Genomic DNA, 19,586 nt, shown 5'->3' with positions numbered 1-19,586 from the left:
AAAATATCATGATTTTCCTAGTAACGGTAAGTGAATCAAAAAGAGTCCAACTTGAAAATCAAATGCCTTCAATGTCCAAAATGTAATATGGAGAAGCATCCTAGGTGGCATATCAAGCCTAAATAATGCAAATAGAAGCTAGAGAGTGAAAATTGGGATCCAGCTAGCTTCTTTTGGACCTTGAAACTGTGGGTTTTGCTCCTTTTCCGCCTTTAGGGGTCCCATTGTGGGTAAGGGTGGGTTTGGGTTAAAGGCTCAGAAGTGAGGCCTAATAACTTAGACATCCATGCCCATATCTGAACATCTCCGATGCCAGGCCATGGAATGGTCTTTTCTATTGTGGGTGGCTATTTACCAAAATGCCACCATATTATGGGCCTGCAGCCCCAAGTAATGATCTTGTTATCTCAGTAATATATTTTTATTTAAAAAATATAAGATTACTAGAAAATAGCATTTTTTACATGTGATATTGACTTACACAATGGAAAGTAGCCTTCTCTCGTCCCATAAATCTCATCCCTCCATCTTAGAATTTGAATGCATGTCATAAAAATAGCTATATAAATCAATTAGATTAAATAAAATTATTTATTTAATTAATTACTAACGTAATCTTTGGAAAATTTGTATTACTTTTTTCCTATAAGATTCATAATATCCATGCAACATTATTAAATTTGTTTATATTGATTGATATGAACTTCATGATCTTTTTCTATAAATTACAATCATTTATAAATTCGTAAAAAATAATAAATATCGATAATCACAATGATAATTCAATTATAATACATACACAATAAATTATTCCCATAAATATAGATAGGCATGATAATTTAAAATATGACATAGTAACACGACATAAATATAATATGAAAATTAGGTACGAAAGTGATATATTTTAAAATTTTAGCAATAACGATAAATGAGTTTAATAAAATTAAAAAAATATATTTCATATTTTTATATCAATATAAATTATGACACGTAATTTTCGTATAAAATATGATACAAATGCATAAATTTTGTTATTTTACATGATATAATTACACAAATCATCCGGTTTAAATATGCATCTCCAAAGTCTTTGATCCTTAATTGATGAAATGCAAGAAAAAATAGTGACCTTTCTTTCAACTCCAGAGTCATGTTTAACCTTAATTTATTAATAGGAAATGTTAATAATAAGCCAAGTTTTGAACCCAATTTCCAAAGAATGTATTAGTTATAATATCTCCTGCAACCGTGAGAGTTACTAGGGCACGTTTCTTCTACGAAAATGTGAGTTCCAAGAGGTATCTACGTCTTGGTTTCTGCAAAGCAAACCCACCTTGAAGGTAGCTCTTTCATGCTTTTGTTTTTAAGAAATTCCTTATGATCGCTAAAACTGATCAGAGTACGTAACTATACAGATATTATATGCTTTTTGTTTCGTTTGGTTTGAGACAATTTGGTCAATACTGTTTGGTTGGTGAAGAAGGCCAAAACTATGAAAGCCTAATTATATTGAAAGCATAATTATATAGGTGGCTGTATCTTTCAACTTGAAGCATATCCATGATTGATCCATGACATGAACCACTTTTTCACAATCGAATTGGTAATCAATCAATCTAGATTTTTGTATGGTTCATGCATGAAATCACTTGATTGATGGCAACCGGTAAGGTCCAGGTTGGCCTGGCCATATGGGGACTTACGGCCAAGCGATTTCCGCTTTTGTTGATCAGCACTACTAAATCAAGTAGCCGCTAATTAGGTTGTTTGTAGTCAGCAATTCCATACGCAATATTGAGGTGAGATACCAAACTACTAGTACGTTTTAGCCTGCAATTGGATTTGAAATTTAGATATATTACTGTGGGAAACAAAATCTTGACTAGCTGACCCATATCTTTGCCTTGAGTTGATTGGCATGGCAGCTTCAATATGTGATTTCATCCATTGTATCTACACACCAAAAGTTGTCATTGCCTTAAAAAGTGCAGGAAAAGGTGCCTTTTAATTCTAAAAATCATGGAATGATTTCTGATACCTTAGAAATCACCGAAACACCAATTATCACATGCTGACTCCTGACCTGTATCCTGATCATCTTTAATTTTCTTCTTTGTCTTCTACCTTACCATGAACAAGTGGGGCACTTTTTTCCATGTAGGAATCCTTAATTTCCATTATGCTGAGATTTTGTCCCTTAAAGCTCGTGGTATAACATATATTGCCGTCAATCTGACATTTAAGGGCGTGAGTTTAGGTAAAAGTTTAAAGGTTTCAGCCCTGGAAAGGAACAAAAAATGCAAATCAATCAAGATTTCTGTTACTTTAAAAAAATGCAAATCAATCAAGATTTCTGTTAATTTTGTCAGTGAGAGCAGATCATGTATGGCAAACCAAGGTAAAAATGGACGGTAGGGAAATGTGTCCAAGCTACTTGTGCTTGTAATATTTTCGCATTGTATTGAGTGCAAAGCAGGGCCTTGATCCTCGAGTCACTTATTTCCCTAGATCATTCGTGTTTGTGATTAATTTTATATGTGTTTAATATAAATATATATGATAAAAATTTACAAATTATCAAATCTATGTATTCATAAGACTTTCTGCCATGACTGTATGATCACTTAACCTAACTGAAATATCTACTTTGATTTTTCTTCTTTACACACATGCATGCACTCGACGAGAAGTTACTATTTTATGGTCAGTTAGCCTATCAGATATCGAAAACTCAGTAGATTTTCTTGATAATCAACATATTCTACCTGTCTCTCATAGTGTGATGGGACAGCAGAAACCTTATCACATATTCGACTAGGACCAAATATTGGGTCTCGAATTAGCTGTCCTCACTCATCATCACCTCGATATGGTTGCCATTTTTATAAAAAAATATCAACCCATATTGCCACTGATCACTGCCCTTTCTCTTTCACTTCACTTCTATATAAGGTCCAGCTTATCAGCCTCTTCCGAGCTTCATTTCATTCACTATTTCATTTCTCTTCTTTGCCTTTCAAATAACTCAAAACTACTCTTTCTTTTGCTTTACTCTTCTGTTGTGCCAGAGTGCCATTGCCAACCCTTCACCAGCAGCCTAGCGTTTAGGTCTTGAAAGGATGGTGCAGCCAAGGATGACTTGCCGTCTCCGACTCCTCCATCCTTTGCTATATCGATCTGTTTTGATATTTGAAATGGAATGGATATATGAAGCCGGCAAGTACTCTTTGGCTACATTTTTCTTTCGGCTCCTCATGCTAGGCTTTTGGTGATTGATTATATGTCAAGAAATATTATTGGTGTTACAAAAGTATCTATATATACCAAATCTAATGCTTTATCAATTCCCATTATGTGAAAATTACATAACTTAGTAGATTCATTAGCTTTATATTTTAATTCTATCTATTTACATGTCAATCTATCTATACATAGTAATGACATTAAACAATTAACATTATTAAACTTTTTATAAAATTGGTAGTTTGAAAATAAAAAAAAATTACATATGTTAAATTTTTATTTCAAACTTATTAGATATTACATTTTAAAGATATTGTATGAACTAAATGAATTAAATTATAATTTTTTTTATTATCCTTTTTTTCTCTAGGGTAAGTATTAGAATATTATTCAATTTGATTCTTTATATTATCGGCCTATGTAATTTGTAGTTTATCTACTATTTTCCCTTAGCTTTTTATGATAAAATGTGGTTTATTAATATGAATTCATTTACCCTTTGTATGGTTCATTTTTCCCAATAAATCTGACCCAATGTTTTGGAAGGCATGGATACGGGTACACGCATCCTCTTAGCTTCTCATCAGGTCTTTTAGGCCGAAAGTTGTGGGCGTCCGGCCTCTAACACATGTAAAGATTTCCAATGGATCATGCCAGGATAAGATGTTAAGCCCAATGTGTCCTCTTTTATACCTTTTTAAGGGTCCTGCAGAAAAGAAAGGTTAAAAAGATGTGTAGCGCAGTGTAAATATTGCGTGGATGGTACGTTGTCTTTTTATCAAAGAGAATTGTCGTATACACCTTTGTTTTTTTTTTTTTCACACTTTATTTTTTTAAAATTTTGTTATAAGTGAAATTATTTAATTTCAAAAGAGAATTGTCAAATTACCTTTTCTCTTTCGTATTAATTTTTTACGATGGATTTTTGAAAAGTTATAAATTTTTTTTAGAAATAAATTTTTAAAAAATTATATAATTATTCGAAAATAAATTTTCATAAATTTTCAAAATTTTTTAAAAATTTATTTTCGAAAGTTCTTAAAGATTTTAAGATATCCACTTTTAAAAAACTTTAAAACTTTCTAAAATTCAATTTTCAAAAGTTCTAAATCGTATCAAAATATTTTAACATAAAATCTTACAAAATTAAGTATAAAATCAAAGAAAAAGTAAAAAAAAATAAAATAAATGATTTACCTTTGATTTATGCATTTTACTTCAAAATGGTGAAATTTCCTTTGAATTTGGCTTGATTTGGTTTAAAATCCTTTAAAGTTTTCAATTGGAAAGAGAGGAGGAGATGAGATATGATAAAAAGGGAGATTTGGTGAAATCTAAGGTTATGAAAATAGATGTTCGGAATTTTTAAGAACTTTTAAAAATTTATTTTCGGTAGTTCTTAAAGGTTTTTAAAAATTTATTTTTAAAAAATTGTATGATTTTTTTGAAAAAATTTATAACTTTTCAAAAATTCGTTTTCGAAAAGATTTAACAGCACTATTTTTCAAAATCGACTTATTAAGATGTGTAACTCTAAATTTATATGTTCATCGATTTTTTTTTATTTAATGTGAGATTAATGCATCTTATTTATTTCTTAAAGACGTAAGGTATGATATTCTTCTTCATTTTCATCCAATCTCATGATATCTTTTATTATTATTGTCATCATATTTACTCTTTTTTAAGTGTTCGGTGTGGTTAAATTTTATCACTGTATCTTATCATGGCATTTTGTTAAGCGGTCAAATTGGCTTACTCTGGTTGGGTTGCTTGGTATAGAGTCAAATGAGTGAATAGTTGGTTTTTATACCATTTGTCCCATGATTAGCACTAAAAATGTCAATTTTATCCAAACCTGATAAACAATTTGATTTTTTATCATAGTGAGAATGTAACTAGATATTAAATTTTGAGGATAACAATGGAAATAGGTATGATTTTAAATTTTTATTCGTTACAGGGTGGATGAGAATGGGTAAGATAACATTCATATCTTACACATACTCTATGTAAATTTATATATATTTAATAATATAAATTTTATTTTAAATTAATTGGAACTAATATGTTTGTATTATTTTAAAATAATTATAAAAATTTAAATAAATGTGTAAGATAAAAATTAAAAAATTAAAAAAATTTATTTTTATTTATTTTTATTTATTTTTTTTAAGTCATAGATATACGAATTACTTATATCCATTAAATATTCACAAAAAAAAATAAATTTAAAATACACGTTGAAAATAGGTACGAAAATATATATAATATAAAAAATAAAAAATGAGATGAGAAATGCTCTACTCACTTCACATTCTACCATTGACATTCCTAATCATCACTTTCTTCTTACAAAACCAGCTTATTAGAGTATGCAATAATAATGTTTATATGCCCAATGATTTTTATCTTCCTATTGGCTGTAGATTAATGCTTCATGTTTGTTAAAAGTGCATGACACAACCTTTTATGCATCATAATATTTATTTAAATTAAAGTGATATTTAAAAAATAAATAATATATTAATTTTTAAAAATATTATTAAAACAATATAATGAATATAATTTTTTTAAGTATAATATTATAATCATCCTTAATCATTATTATTAGCAATTTGCAAATAGTAAAATGATTTAGTTTTGTTATTGGGTGAAGAAAAAAAAAATAAAGAAGAGAGATGACGTGGTAGAGTTAGTAACCGAAGCGTCACTGTCTAGGAAGAAATACACGTTTCAAGCTAGTGGTGAGGAGAAATCTGTTTAAATCGATTTAATCAATCGAGATCGATGAAAAATGATCAATTCCGTTTGATTTATTTAGTTTTGCATATAGTTAATTTTTTAGATTAATTAATTTGATTAAATTGATGAATTTTCAGTTTTTAAATTTAATAATCGACTCGAATTTTTAATAAAGATAAAAATATTAAAATAAATATTTTTATTTATCTTTTTCTTATATAATATTCTTAAATTTATTAAAATTTTTAGTGATTTAATTTAAATGATATTTAAATTTAAAATTTATTCAATTAAGTTTATAATTAAATAATTATTTATAATAAAAAGATAAAAAAATTAAGTTATTTAATTCAATTAATTGAATTGAATTGATTTGATTAATTTAATTATGATGATTATTTAAAAATTTTTAATAAATTCAATTACTTATTAAATAAAAATTAATTAATTTAAATATTAATTTTATCGAATCGAACCGATTAATTAATTACTCATATTTCAAGCATTCAACCGGGACTAAATCAAGGCCTTGTTCGGCTAATCGTCTGCATATTTTCACGATTCACGTGAGCAAGAAACAACCTCCTTTTTAACTTTGAATCAATTCCTCCTGCATCTCACAAATTAAATTCAACCAAAGGAAATAATGAAAGATACGATAATTTTAAATATGATGTAGTGATTTGATAAAAAATAAAAATACAAAAAATATAAAAATAAAATAATTTAAAATTTTAATAAAAATCATATATTATTTAATAAAAATTTTAAAAATTTTTTATTTTTGATTTATCTATGTAAATTATAATATAAAATTTTAATATTTTATACTTATTTATAATACAAAATAAACATAATACAAATATACAAATTATTATTTTTAACTGCATAGGAATTACACAACACAAATAATGCAGCCTGGCAACACTTCAATGGATATGCCTTGGACATATGGGAACAGTAAAGAAGGTTGGGAAAGAGGTTAGGCGCTTGGGAGCAGATGAAGGGAGCTTTGAGATTTAGAAAAATCCTGAAAAAGCAAGGTAGGCTCCATTGATGCATCTCAGTACACACACAAAACCTTATCCGACCTTTTCCCATTATTCCAAAATTTCCTACCTATAATTCTCTTGTGGTCCACTCCATGTCCAGCCAACTACATATTACACTTTCTTTTTTTCTGTGGATTCGATTAGTACTTTGTAATCCTGTAATCATCATTTTTATGATCTAAAAAATTAAAAGATCTATCCATTTGGATTTACAGATGCAAAAGATAAGTTGAATCTAACAATTAATGAAAAAAAACAAGTCTGATCCATCCAAATGAGCTTATCTATGTTTCATTTTAATCAAGTAGGGTAATGGGATCTTTATGCCTGTTTGACAATGTTGAGGATAGAAAACCAATGATCTGGACCTGTTCTGGTCACTTCTGAGACAATCCTGCAAATTTTAGACAGTGGTTGATGATGATGTCCACTGTCCAGGCAGAATTCCAAACAATTCTTGAAACGTCCAAGGTTTCTGGACCAGCCAACACTATTAGATATTTTCTTTTTTGAGTTTTTAACGAAGGATACATGGAACATGACGCTTTTGTTTTTCTGTGCCTTGCATATCTGTCAATGTAAGCAAAGGAGAGGGCATGTATTGCGTAAACTAATTTTGGATGATCCTTTTCAAGGATTCCCACATTAATTACGATATATACCTAATATGTTATATTTATTTTTTGTCAAATACGTATAAAATATAAATATTATTGCATTCAATTCATATTGATGTGATAAACAGGTAAAATATTTTTTAGCTTTTGCTTAACCAATATATTATTTTTGTTAAAATTTTAAACTGTCTTGTTATCTTATCCACAAACATACACAAAATTAAAAAAATAATAATGTGTGCTTAACAGTAACAGTTCATATCCCAGTCACTTGTTTGAATGATTGAATCTGGGGATATTTTTCCTTTTATTACTCTTTTGGTGGAATCTGGGAATCTATTTGTCACTAACATACCATCCACATCTAATGGACTATCCCTTGATACAAGCTGTGTGATCCGAATTCAACAAAAATAGAAAACAAAGAAAATAAAAAGGCAAGGCAGTAACCTGTCATTGATACTAAATATCCAATACAAATACTCATATTCTGTTTCCAACACATAAAAGAGGGGAAAATAGAAAATGAAAAAGACAAAAGGCTTTTTCAATTTCTATAACCATAAATACTATAAAACAATATGATTTTTACATTCACTAAGTGGATTTCCCTTGAACATAAAAATGACGACTCTAACATATACACAGCTATAGTTGCTCTTCAAACACCCTTGAATCAAGCAGGCTAGGATCCCAAAAAATAAATCCAAAAACCTGCAACTCCATGGGGAGACAAGATGCCGTATGGCTTCAACTCCTCTATGTTCATTTCTAACATGGATATTAGTACATGAGAGATGAACATGGGAGCAGTACTGTAGTAGTAACTGTACAATGGCGATTGGGAGGGGAATGAGGTTGGTGAAAAACAAGCCAAATCATCTCCCAACACCAACCAAGCTTTTCTCCTCACTATCTTTGGGCTTTAAGGATGCTGTAGCAAGAGGAAGAGGAAGAGGAAGCTTTGTCCCTGAATCAGATGGAACTTGTTTTGATACCAGAACCTCTTCCTGTGCAGGAACAGGAGCAGGTTGAACTGGTTTTGGTGTGTAGTTGAAGGAAAGATCTTTGTTGGCAGCTAATGCCAAAAGCTCCTTCTCCTCAAGCCCTTTTACCGGCCCAAGGCTGCATCGGTCTGGTGTGTGCTTGGCCAATGCATCTTTGAATTTTTTGATCTGTGGAATCATCATTATGATAAGAACATGTATCATGATAAACATGGTGAACAATGGACAAGTACCATACATTATAGACTAATCATTTCAGGTCAATTAAGATACAAAACCAGTTGCATCAGATGAGCAGCAATATACCTGTCAACAATCTTGGAAATTAAGTGGTAGCAACAAAAATAGCTGAGCCTCAACGTCATTACAAAACCAATTGATAACTAATATGCGCCATGCAATTTTCATAAAAGTTACTCCTGCTAGGAAAAACAAATGGCCATGTAGCTCTTACATCTTGAAAATTGTAAATTAATTGAAAATCAATTAATCCAAACGGAATTATGGATTTTTCCTACTGGAAATCAAGTCCCATATGTTCAAGTGGCACGCATCATACATAAAAACAAGAGCATAGAATGACAAAAAAGGCTAGTTTTCAATTCTAACTACTAAACATATCAGATAAACTTTGCATCAGAAGGGAGGGATACAAGACTAACCGTGGCATTGGTGCAGCTAAAACTGCATAGACGCCCATGGGCTCCTCTATAGAACCGGAAGAAAGGCAGCACATGGACATTAAGGCTATAGCACATGGATTTATGCACCTCGTAATTCACCTGAAGAAACTGCACATCTGGATTCATCTCTGCCAATTGGCAAATCTGCCAAATCCCAACATCCAAACCCACAATTAATCCAAATACAAACACTACAAAAATATGGTGATAAACAACTATGCAAAAGCAAATATCTAAAACTATAAGTCTATATTATTATACCTTGGGATGAAGAGCCCTGCAGCCACCACAACCAGGGGAAAAGAAATCTACTAATGCAAGTTTATCCCCAGCATTCAAAAGAGAGTCAACCAGATCTTGTGCAGATGTGACTTCTTTCATATTTGGTTGCAACCCCTTCTCCCACCACTTTTGACTTCTACCAATAAGGCCAGTTTGCATCTGATTCAGTTAAACAAGATTAGAAAAAAGAAAAACCAATTAGTATTTCTGTATAGATTTTTGCAATAGATCCAATTATGAAAAAAAAAATAAAATCGTAAACCAATATTCTACTTTTATGAATGTGAAAACTAAGCTAAGAACTTCACTGTAGGAAGCTAATAATAGAAACACATGTAAATTATCAAGAAATTAAAAAATTAAAAAAAATCATAAAATAAATTAAGAGACAATATTAACTCAAAACAAATTAAAAAAAAAAAAAAGAAAGATCCTGAAATTGGAAAAAAATAAAAAAAAAGTGAATTAAACCAACCTGTGCTTTAATGGGAAACTGACAAAACCTTCTCTTGTTCACAGTTTTCTTCTCCAAAAAGACCAGTCTTTGCCCATTAAAATCACTCCTCAAAGCCTGAGATTTCACCTTCAAAGAAGGAAAACTATTCTTTTTTAAACAAAGCTCAGAAATTCTCTTAGAAAACAAAGAAACTCCACCTTCTTGATTCTTCTTCTGACTATAGTTACAAGTTGTGAACAGATTTGCCATCCCCAAAACCTCAGCCATAACTATTTTTTTTCTATTTTTTCCCTTTTTTTCTCACAACAAAAACCAAAACCCAGATTGACAATTGATCCTTTGCTTTATTCCCAGTGAAGATTAAAATATAAAAAATAGTTTTTTCTGTATCTTTGAAGAAAAAGTGCTTTCCTAGTTTCCTTTTCCTTTCTGTTCTCTCTTGGCTTTGCCCTTTTGTTGGTTATTTTAAGGTCTAAGGATTGACTTCAACCGTTGATCCGTTTGCTTGATGTGAATCTAACGGTCGATGATTTTTTGTGATTGGCAATTTTTTATGTGAAAAAACGTTTTGGATAAGGTTTTTTCTTTGGTTTCTTTAACGTCCTCCGGTTTTTATGGTGGTTTGAAGATGCACGTGACGTGATTAGTGACTTTTTCGACACGTGGCATTAGACCTAAGATTTTGCAACAATACAAGTAAGTTTCGGATATGCTTTGGATAAAAGGTCGGTTCTTTGCCACCTCATTACGTTTTTGTGGGCCAGCTTTGAAATTTTTTCTTTTTCTTTTTATTTTATTTTCCAAAAATCAACCTTGTATTCTTCATTTTCATATGCAAATTTCATTTGAAAAATTATAATTAGCGAAGCTTTTATATTTTATAACTAAAATTAGTAAAATAACACGAAAATTTTCTAATATATTTAAAAAATAAAATTATGATAATTTTTTAATTTCATTTGTAAAATAAAAAAAAATTTACTAGAACTCTGATTATGAATAAAAATTAAAAAAAAAAGAAGCGACAATGAAAATAAATTTAATAATTTATGATACGATAATATTATTAAAAATTTTTATAAAATATTAAAATAATATAATTTAAAATTTTATCAAAAATTAAATATATATAAAAATATTATATTTTATATTTTCAATACCAATGTGAATTATAATATATAATATTTTTATAAAACATGGCACAATACATCAATTACCATGAATTATGACATGGGCTTGTTACCAACCTTACCCAACCTTTTTTGTGTACGCCCACTTATAATAAGGCCCATGAAACAAGAGTTGAATCATGCTCTTCTTCTTCATTTTCATTTTGGTTGGGATTCCATCATTCCCATTGCTCACATTTAGGCCAATCCAGAACACTTCAATGCAACAGGATATAGTTTATGATATAGGTCCCATTCTTCATTCTTGGGCCCCCAATCGGTCTAAAATTTTATGATTATGGTGATTATTTGATCTCCCTCTGAGGTTTTAGTTCCAATCTGACTGCTCTGACCAGAAAGAACCGAAGATTTTCCCATTAAACAGAATCTCCGTTACAAAGACTCGATTGCTCTTACCTAAAGAAACTACTCGGGAATCTCCATTACAAAGATTCTATTGCTCACAAAATTTTCTTGCCAAGATGCTACTTTCTCACCATCCATCCATTCCCTACTCTCCATTGAAGTCAAGATTTAATCTTCTTTGCCTCAACACCCAGCTTCCAGAGCTATCCATTCCCTACGCAGCAGCATTCAATAATAAGCCTACTACATCCTTCACCATAAACCAATATCCCTCTAAGAATCTCAAACCTCTCCTTTTAACTGCACAATGTACACCCAGAAGTTTGGATCTTCCTATTGTTACCCTTGATGATGAGGAAAATAATGTTGAAACACTGAAGAATCAGTCACCACAAGAATCCCAACAAGAAGACAAAGGGAAGAGCTTCTGGGGTGCTGTTAGTTTAATTATTGGTACTGCAGTTGGGCCTGGAATGCTGGGTTTACCAGCTGCAACAATAAAATCAGGTCCACTTCCATCAACCATTGCCATTCTTCTTTCTTGGGTTTATGTTATTTCCTCCATCATTCTTGTGGCAGGGCTTAGTTTTGCAGCAATAGAAGAAGATGGGCTTGCAGAGGTGAGCTTTACTGGCCTTGCAACAAAGGCGTTAGGAAGTCATTTTGGTGCTTTTGTTGCGATCATTTACGCCTCCCTTAGTTTTTCTTTGTTAGTGGCTTGTGTTTCAGGCATTGGTTCAATAATGTGTCAATGGTCTCCCTGGATGAATTTGGTATTGGCTCACGCTTTGTTTCCTCTTGCCGTTGGGACTGTTATTATGTTCTTTCCGTTTAAGGTCATTGATGTTACAAACAGGCTTTTGTGCTTCCTCATGCTTTTCTCCATAACTGCATTAGTAGCCATTGGTTTATCTGTGGCCAGAGCAAATGTAATAGGCTCCTTTGCTCATGCCTCGTGGAGTCTGTCATCAATTTTGCCAGCTATACCTGTTACTGTACTCACATTAGGCTTCCATGTCATCACTCCTTTTATTTGCAAGATTGCTGGAAATTCTATAACTGAGGCTCGAAAAGCAGTACTTATTGGAGGGGCTGTTCCATTGATTATGGTTCTATCATGGAATTTGATTGTTTTAGGGCTCGCTGGAACTACCTCAGTTACCTCACCAAAAGACCCTATATCCCTCTTACTTTCTGTGAATCCTTCTGCTTTATCTGCACTTCAAGGCTTTGCCTTCTCTGCTTTGGCAACTAGCCTGATAGGATATGCTGTAAGCTTTCCAAAGCAACTCCTTGATACCTTGGAATTGATTTTAGGGATAACAAGTTTAGAAAAGCAAAACCATTATCAGTCTCAGTTGGTCTCTAATGGTGATGGCTCTGGGAGAGTTGGTTTTGTGATCTATTCAGATTAGAAGGATCGTGGAAATTTTGGGAAAGTTTCATTTGGATCAAATAGTGTTGCAGCCTCAGAACATGAACAGCTGTTAAGAATGACTGAGCTTAAGTCATTTGAAATGTTTGTAATGCCACTAGTGCTTTGTGCTCCAGTTCTTATAGCTTCCTTTTTCCCTTCAACCTTTTCAAGAGCCCTTGATTTTGCTGGGGTTTTTGCAAACTGCTTCCTGTTTGGCATCCTTCCTCCAGCAATGGTATACATACAGCAGTCAAGGAAGAAGCTCAGGTATTGCATGTATACAGCAATCTACGGCATATTCCTGGCAGAGTAAACATTACTGTCTCTACTGCATTTTCCTGATTTCTTGATTTAACGTCTTCAACTTGGCAGGTTGTCTATCCTCCTGGGAGGAGATGCTACACTTGCACTACTCTTTGGCATTGCAGTCATTTTGGGGATTTGGCATTAGATGGCTAGCAGGTAGATCTAACAGAAAAACATTGTCTTCCCCGACCGAGACAAAAATATCTTCTATATAGTCAAGATCGATTGATCAGCTCTATATAGCAATATTTTTTTTTATTAAACTACAAACAATGAATAGAAATCATATATCTGCCACTTGTTATACCATTCCAATTGAATGTCTCAGCAGGCGTAACTCATCTGATTTCAGTACCAAATCTTCTGATAATCATACAATCTATTTATATGAAGTTGCACATTTCCTAAAGTGAAGTAGTTGAGATCCTTCTGGGCTAAGATTTTCATCCAGGGAATCAATTGATACTGAATTTCAGGCTTCAGGTTGAAACTGAATTCAGAGCATGCTTCCTGCAAAGCATTAGTTAAAGAAAGGGAAACCTCTGAGAACATGATTCTTCAGGTATATGCATCAGCTGATGATCACCTACTGAGGTGTTTGGAAGATATAGAACTTGGTGTAGGAGGCTGAACCCCATTGAATTCTAAAAAATCTTCATTTCCTCTCTTTTACTTTCTTAACATGGCATAGGGAAAGTTTTGGTTGCCAATCTTTTATTACATCAAAATTTTCTTTGAAAATGTGTTAAAACAATTTTGTTGTACTTTATCTTTTTGGTACGTGATTTTGCTTCAAGTCCCCTCTTTAGAAACAGAATTTGTTAGAATTTGAAATCTCTAATAGAAATCTTGGAGTTGAATTCTGAAAGAGAGGCAATAAGTTTATGAGGAGAACTTTTTTTTTTTTTTATGGAATTCATTTGAAATGATTCACTTACATTTTGGACAGCTGACAGTCTTAACAAATTTACCACACATAGAAACAGGAATTTCCAATAGTTCTTGAATCAAGCAGTGAAAATGAAGACTGTCAAAAAAAAAAAAAAAAGGCAGTGAAAATGAAGAACAAGGAAAAAATTCCAATCATTGTTTACAAAGTCAATATTACAAACTCAAGAGTCAAGCATAAAGCCTTTGTCTTTCTCTTCGATGCCAAAAAAAGTGTAAAGTCTTTCCTTTTATCTTTCCATTTCTTCCAAACAATGAATGTTATATTAAATGTGATTAATATGTCAAAGAAAAAGAAAAAAAAATTTGGGAAAACCACATTTGAGCAGTGAGACCTCAAAAGTCAACAATCGGGGGTACCAAGCGGCCCAGGCCTCGGAAAAAGTTGCTTTGCACTGTTGTATTGATCAATCACCAGCATGCTTGTACCCAGGTTTAGGGTGGACCAAGGAAAATCGTAAGGGTCATGCTACAGCCACACCAAAATTAAGGCTTGCTGCCTTAAACAGAGGCTCTGCACCTTTAAACCCCTGTAGCAGCAAGTAGCAAGACCCTGTTGTGCTCTGCTCTTCCATCACCGCTGATGATATGAATTATGATTTGAAGTAGACCCTCAAGGCGGCCAAGTTATTATTTCTGTTAAAATGTATTGGCGAGATAATCATTTCACAAGCTCTTGCACACATCTCCTCTCACCGCAGCCTTGGGATTACAAAATTATGGAGGTAGACATCCTTGCTTAAAAACATAAAAAGCCATAATCACCAATATAGTAACCATACAGTGGACATAAGGAAACTTGCTCATGTCACTGCATATTATTTTAATTTGTTTTTGCAGTGGCGGGATTCCGACCAAACTAGATGATTATTGGTTTGCCTTTAAACAGTTATCCATTTATGAGGTTCTGCAAAGAAGGAATACAATTGACCACTGAATAAGAAATTTGTCGTCACTACACGAGATAACACAAAGAATTAATAGACCTTAGAGCTAAAACAGCATTCCCTGGGAGTAATTATTACAGTGAGGCATTAAGAAAAAAGTGTGAATTAATTGTGTAATAAGAATTACCTATCCTACAACATGGTTTAAAGCGATTGCTTGCTACTAGAACTAAAAACTTATTAATAAAGGTCTTTCATTGGCATGAATTTTACAAGCTAATAGTTGCATAGTATTAAAAATACTAGCAGAAGGAACCCGGAGCTTAACTCATGTGGTTCATACAATCACCCGGCATCTAACAGGTCTGAGGTTCAAATCTCAGTATTTGCAATCCTTTCTCTTATTGCTAGGCTATGGCTACCTTTGTTAAGGAAAAAAAAAAAAAAAAAAAAAAGAACCTAGCAGGGGAGTATCAAGAACATAATTTTGAACTTCAAAAGATTGTCATCAGCTAACAAACAACATAGTATTAACAAAAGCTTTTATTCTTCAGATATATGAGAGCTGAATGTTGTTTAGCTTTACTAGCTTTATCACATGGAAAAAAATTACTGGGAAAGGAAACCAGGTTGGCAATTTTGTTAAAAGCCATTAAGTTGACAAGATAACAACTCATGAAGACAGCTAATTCGTTTCTCTCATTTTTGTTTTTGTTAGTACCAAGTGAGAAACTTATTTCCAACTGGTTTTGCTAGGTAGGACAACTGATATCACTGCTTTAAAATTACTCCTAGAATGCATCCCTGGTTTGATTTAAACAATCTTTAGAGACCAGAGCAGGTTATGAGGCAACTTTTACAAGGTACACAAAATGCATAAACTCATTTGTCACAGCAACACAAGAAACCTTAGAGAAACATACCAAAGCACAATGGCCAAGTTCAACTAATAGAAATGTCACAAACTCCAACAGCCTCATGAGCCACAGTTTTATCAATTGCAGGGCCTACAACAGCTTCTCGCCTCACACGCTTCCTTTTAGATTTTGTCACACATTTGTCTTTGACCTCCTACAAACATATTAGTCAAGGAACAATCACCAACTACAGGAATTATATAGGATTAAATTTGGCCAGAGTGCTTCTTTCAGGCATATATGTTTCATTAATTTAATCTAATATGTGGTTACTGATGTTTACAAGTTAGAAGAACTATCTTACCTCATCTGATGACTCCATTTCTGATTCACTAGAAGATGCAGCTGCCAAAAGTGGCTTTGCAGGTGTGGGAGCAGGAGGTGGGGGTGGGGGTGGGGGTGGTGGCTGTGGCACATGTACTGAAGGTGGCACAGGGGGAGTGGGAAAAGCCATACAAAATGGAGATGGAATATTCATTCTATTCATTAGGTGCAACACCTGAAGTTGAAAGACTCTTATCTCCGGACTCCAATAATAGCAATTAGATAAAATCAAGTAAAAACCTAATTACAAGAACCTAAGAAGAAACATTAATAAATAATTAAGTAGCTTTGCAATAAAGGTGAAATTAAAGAAAACCTGGGTATAGAAGCGAGGAACAGCAATAAGAGCATTAATAATATTGGACAACATATTTCCATCTGGTCAAACATAAGAATATCTGCATCAAAAGTGTATAAGATTTTGCTTATATCTACATGATTAAAGCATTTAGAAAGAAAGCAGCATACTCTGATCAATGCTATAAAACAATTATTGTTTAAAGTGTTATGCACTAGTTGGAAAACCAAACTTTAAAGCCAACAACTCTTTATACCATGAGTACATAAATGCTTGACACTATATTTGCAACGTCACATTTCAAGGGTTTTTGGATATAGAGAAAAAAAAACATGAAAATATGAGGAAGACTCACTCAAGGTGAGGAGGAAATGGATAGTCTACACCAAGTGTAGGAGCAATTGGTTCACTAGCAGGCATTGATCCTGATCTTGAACCTTGATTCAGGTATCTAGTCTAGTTAGCATCTTTCACCCAAGATGCCAATTGTGGAAAATCCTTTCCAAGCTGAACTCCAATTTTGTGAGGTTTACATTCCTCAGATGGCTTACTAGCTCTCTCCAATGATAAGACTTTTCCAATTACCAATAAATCTCAGGCTGAGCAACCACAGAAATAACTCATATATAAGCTAGAAATAATAAAGGGTTTCTAGAAAGCTAATTGAGAACTGAATGAAATTTATAAGGAACCACCAAACATTTAACATTTATTTACTTTCCACTAGAGCAAGGAGGAACAGAGGATACGCCATGGTGACAGAAAAGCCGTAAAAGGCTGTAGTGTGAAATGGCCTCAGGAAGATGCCGGATCAAAAGGGTCTCTACAGAATCCAATTCTAGAGGGTTTGACATTGCTCCATCAACACTTTGTTATCCAAAATGCTGCATTTGAGGATTGCTAAAAGGCTGTGAGGACAGAAATAGCAGCCATTAAAGCATCCACAGTAATTTATTTCCTTTGCTATAACAATGAATAAGCCAAAGATTACACCTTTAAAAAAAAAAAAAAGTCTTTGCAATGCAGATAACTAGAAGGAATATTAACATACATATTTCTTACATTGAATTTTGATTTGTTTGATGTGGGTATTATCAAAATTCATAATATGATAAATAAAATCAACTTTACAAGATTAAAAAAAAAATGATACATCACCCACATGGCAACATTAAACTTAACAAAACTAACAAGAACAAATGTTCTTACATTCAAATTTTAGTCCAAAAGAAGAAAACTTTTCAAAAACCCATGTGTAATTTCATATTTTTATATAATTTTCATTTCAAGGGAAAGCGAAAAGTGTAACTTTGAGTTTTGGGTACTGATTTGCCCTAGCTGCTTGCTGCAGCACGGTAGCCTGCTCCTTCCCTGAAGAATTTTGTTCGCAATGAAAAGAAACAAATGATGGGTTTGTAAGAGTGGGTCTGTGGGGGGGCTTGGAGGATTTCATAATGGGCTTCTGAGACCCAAAATCTTGGGCTTTCTTTTGTACCTAAACATGATCTTGGGCTTGTTTATCAACTTTCATTTTCCTTATTAAGTTCACCTAATATTTTAATTTGCATAATTTTTATTTTCATTATCAAAGAGTTTTTATCTTACAAATTCGCTTTCAGACCACAAATTTTGACTTGGCTTAACTACATTTTCTCATCTTATTAATTTTAATTTACTTTTAAATTTTAAAAACATTTTATTAACTGTAACCTCAACTTGATATAATGCTCACATTTTCTTAATGAAAGCAAATTTATTTGTAATCATTTTTTATTTAAGATTATCAAATTTTAAATTTTAAACATTAAAATTAAAAAATTAATATTTTATCAACATATCATATCATATGATTGATTGTTAATTTATATGATATTAATTTTGTATTCCTTTCTTTGACGAGTGAGATTGTATGAGATTGATTATACTTCATTAGTTCTCACACTAATTTTTTCATTAAAAAAAAAGATAAATTTTGAAAATTCATGCGAGAACAAATAAATATAAAATTGCAGCATCAATGTCAGTTGCTTTAATTTTTTTTTAATTAAAACTTTAATTATACTTTATGAGGTGAATTAAAGAAGGGAGATGTATTTGCTGTTGCAAAAGTAGTGTAGATACAATATATCACTTAAACTTATTCAAAATTCTCTAATAGCTATGAATTTGGTTGGGAATATTTTGGTATTTAGATTAAAACTTGATAAGAATTTTCGAAGCTAGATTCCCCACTTTTTTTTTTCTTTTCTAAAAGGAAAAGGTAAGAAAAAGAAAAAGCAAAAGATAGAAAAAGAAAAAGGAGGCTTCCGGCCTTAAATGCGACAAGCTACTGATTCTTAGGTTGATTTTTGCGCCAGTGGTATTCGTGACTGTCATTGTCATTATCTTAATGCTATTCATTATTACAGAATCATTTGCCCATTTCCTCAACAGAAGCAATTGCTCGGTACTTCAATAATTTTGCTCAGACCATGGACGTCAAAGAGTGTATTGAATTTTTTGAGAAATTAAATTTTAATTTATTTAATTTATATAATTATTTTTAAAAAATAATATTTGAATTTTAAAATTTAAAATTTATAATATTTTTTATTTCATATTATGATTTCTTATATTAAAAATTTGTTTTTGACGAATCAATAAAAATCATAAACAACTAAATTGAACCAAAATTTGGATAATTGCGAGCATGTGTAATCATGAATGATAAGTTTATAAAATGGATCAATCTTTTTTAAGAATCATAATAAAATTTTTAAGGAGCATATGTAATCACCCATATGGATTTGTTTAATCGGCGAGGAGAAAACTTTCTTTTTTTTTTATCAAATCAAGGTTCAATTTTTGCATCGAGCATGTGAGAGTACA

General features: G+C 32.0%; 2 protein-coding genes and 1 pseudogene across 3 annotated transcripts; 1 reads left to right on the top strand and 2 right to left on the bottom strand.

Moving 5' to 3' along the window:
- Positions 1–8,087: 8,087 nt before the first annotated feature.
- Positions 8,088–10,523, bottom strand: LOC111297026 (thioredoxin-like 1-1, chloroplastic). Its single transcript, XM_022891557.2, has 4 exons — positions 10,105–10,523; positions 9,609–9,788; positions 9,327–9,491; positions 8,088–8,832 (listed from the first exon to the last, which is right to left on the bottom strand). Exons 1-4 carry the CDS (start codon positions 10,351–10,353, stop codon positions 8,536–8,538), a joined length of 891 nt encoding a protein of 296 aa, XP_022747292.2. The 5' UTR covers positions 10,354–10,523; the 3' UTR covers positions 8,088–8,535.
- Positions 10,524–11,512: 989 nt separating this feature from the next.
- Positions 11,513–13,664, top strand: LOC111296890 (Tryptophan/tyrosine permease). Its single transcript, XM_022891365.2, is given in 2 exon segments — positions 11,513–13,305; positions 13,411–13,664. Coding segments are annotated over 2 exon segments (1,647 nt in total). The 5' UTR covers positions 11,513–11,737; the 3' UTR covers positions 13,490–13,664.
- A 739-nt stretch (positions 13,665–14,403) lies between these two features.
- On the bottom strand, positions 14,404–18,078 carry LOC111297404 (U11/U12 small nuclear ribonucleoprotein 65 kDa protein-like; annotated as a pseudogene). Its single transcript, XR_016326312.1, has 8 exons — positions 17,928–18,078; positions 17,434–17,626; positions 17,252–17,290; positions 17,074–17,155; positions 16,737–16,818; positions 16,401–16,595; positions 16,103–16,250; positions 14,404–15,199 (listed from the first exon to the last, which is right to left on the bottom strand). The product of XR_016326312.1 is annotated as a U11/U12 small nuclear ribonucleoprotein 65 kDa protein-like (transcript).
- Positions 18,079–19,586: the final 1,508 nt, after the last annotated feature.

Source organism: Durio zibethinus, chromosome 12 (genome assembly GCF_047325235.1).
Source record: "Durio zibethinus cultivar Kanyao isolate XHJ-2024 chromosome 12, ASM4732523v1, whole genome shotgun sequence".
Taxonomy (NCBI): domain Eukaryota; kingdom Viridiplantae; phylum Streptophyta; class Magnoliopsida; order Malvales; family Malvaceae; genus Durio; species Durio zibethinus.
Note: the sequence above shows the minus strand (reverse complement) of the source record. Positions and strands in the feature narration are given on the sequence as shown.

Excerpts from the sequence above, each read along its gene's own strand:
- LOC111297026 (XM_022891557.2), bottom strand. The coding sequence starts at position 10,353 with ATGGCTGAGGTTTTGGGGATGGCAAATCTGTTCACAACTTGTAACTAT. Across the intron at positions 9,492-9,608 it reads GCAGGGCTCTTCATCCCAAG|ATTTGCCAATTGGCAGAGAT; the intron begins GTATAATAATAT and ends GGGATTTGGCAG. Across the intron at positions 8,833-9,326 it reads TTAGCTGCACCAATGCCACG|ATCAAAAAATTCAAAGATGC; the intron begins GTTAGTCTTGTA and ends ATGATTCCACAG.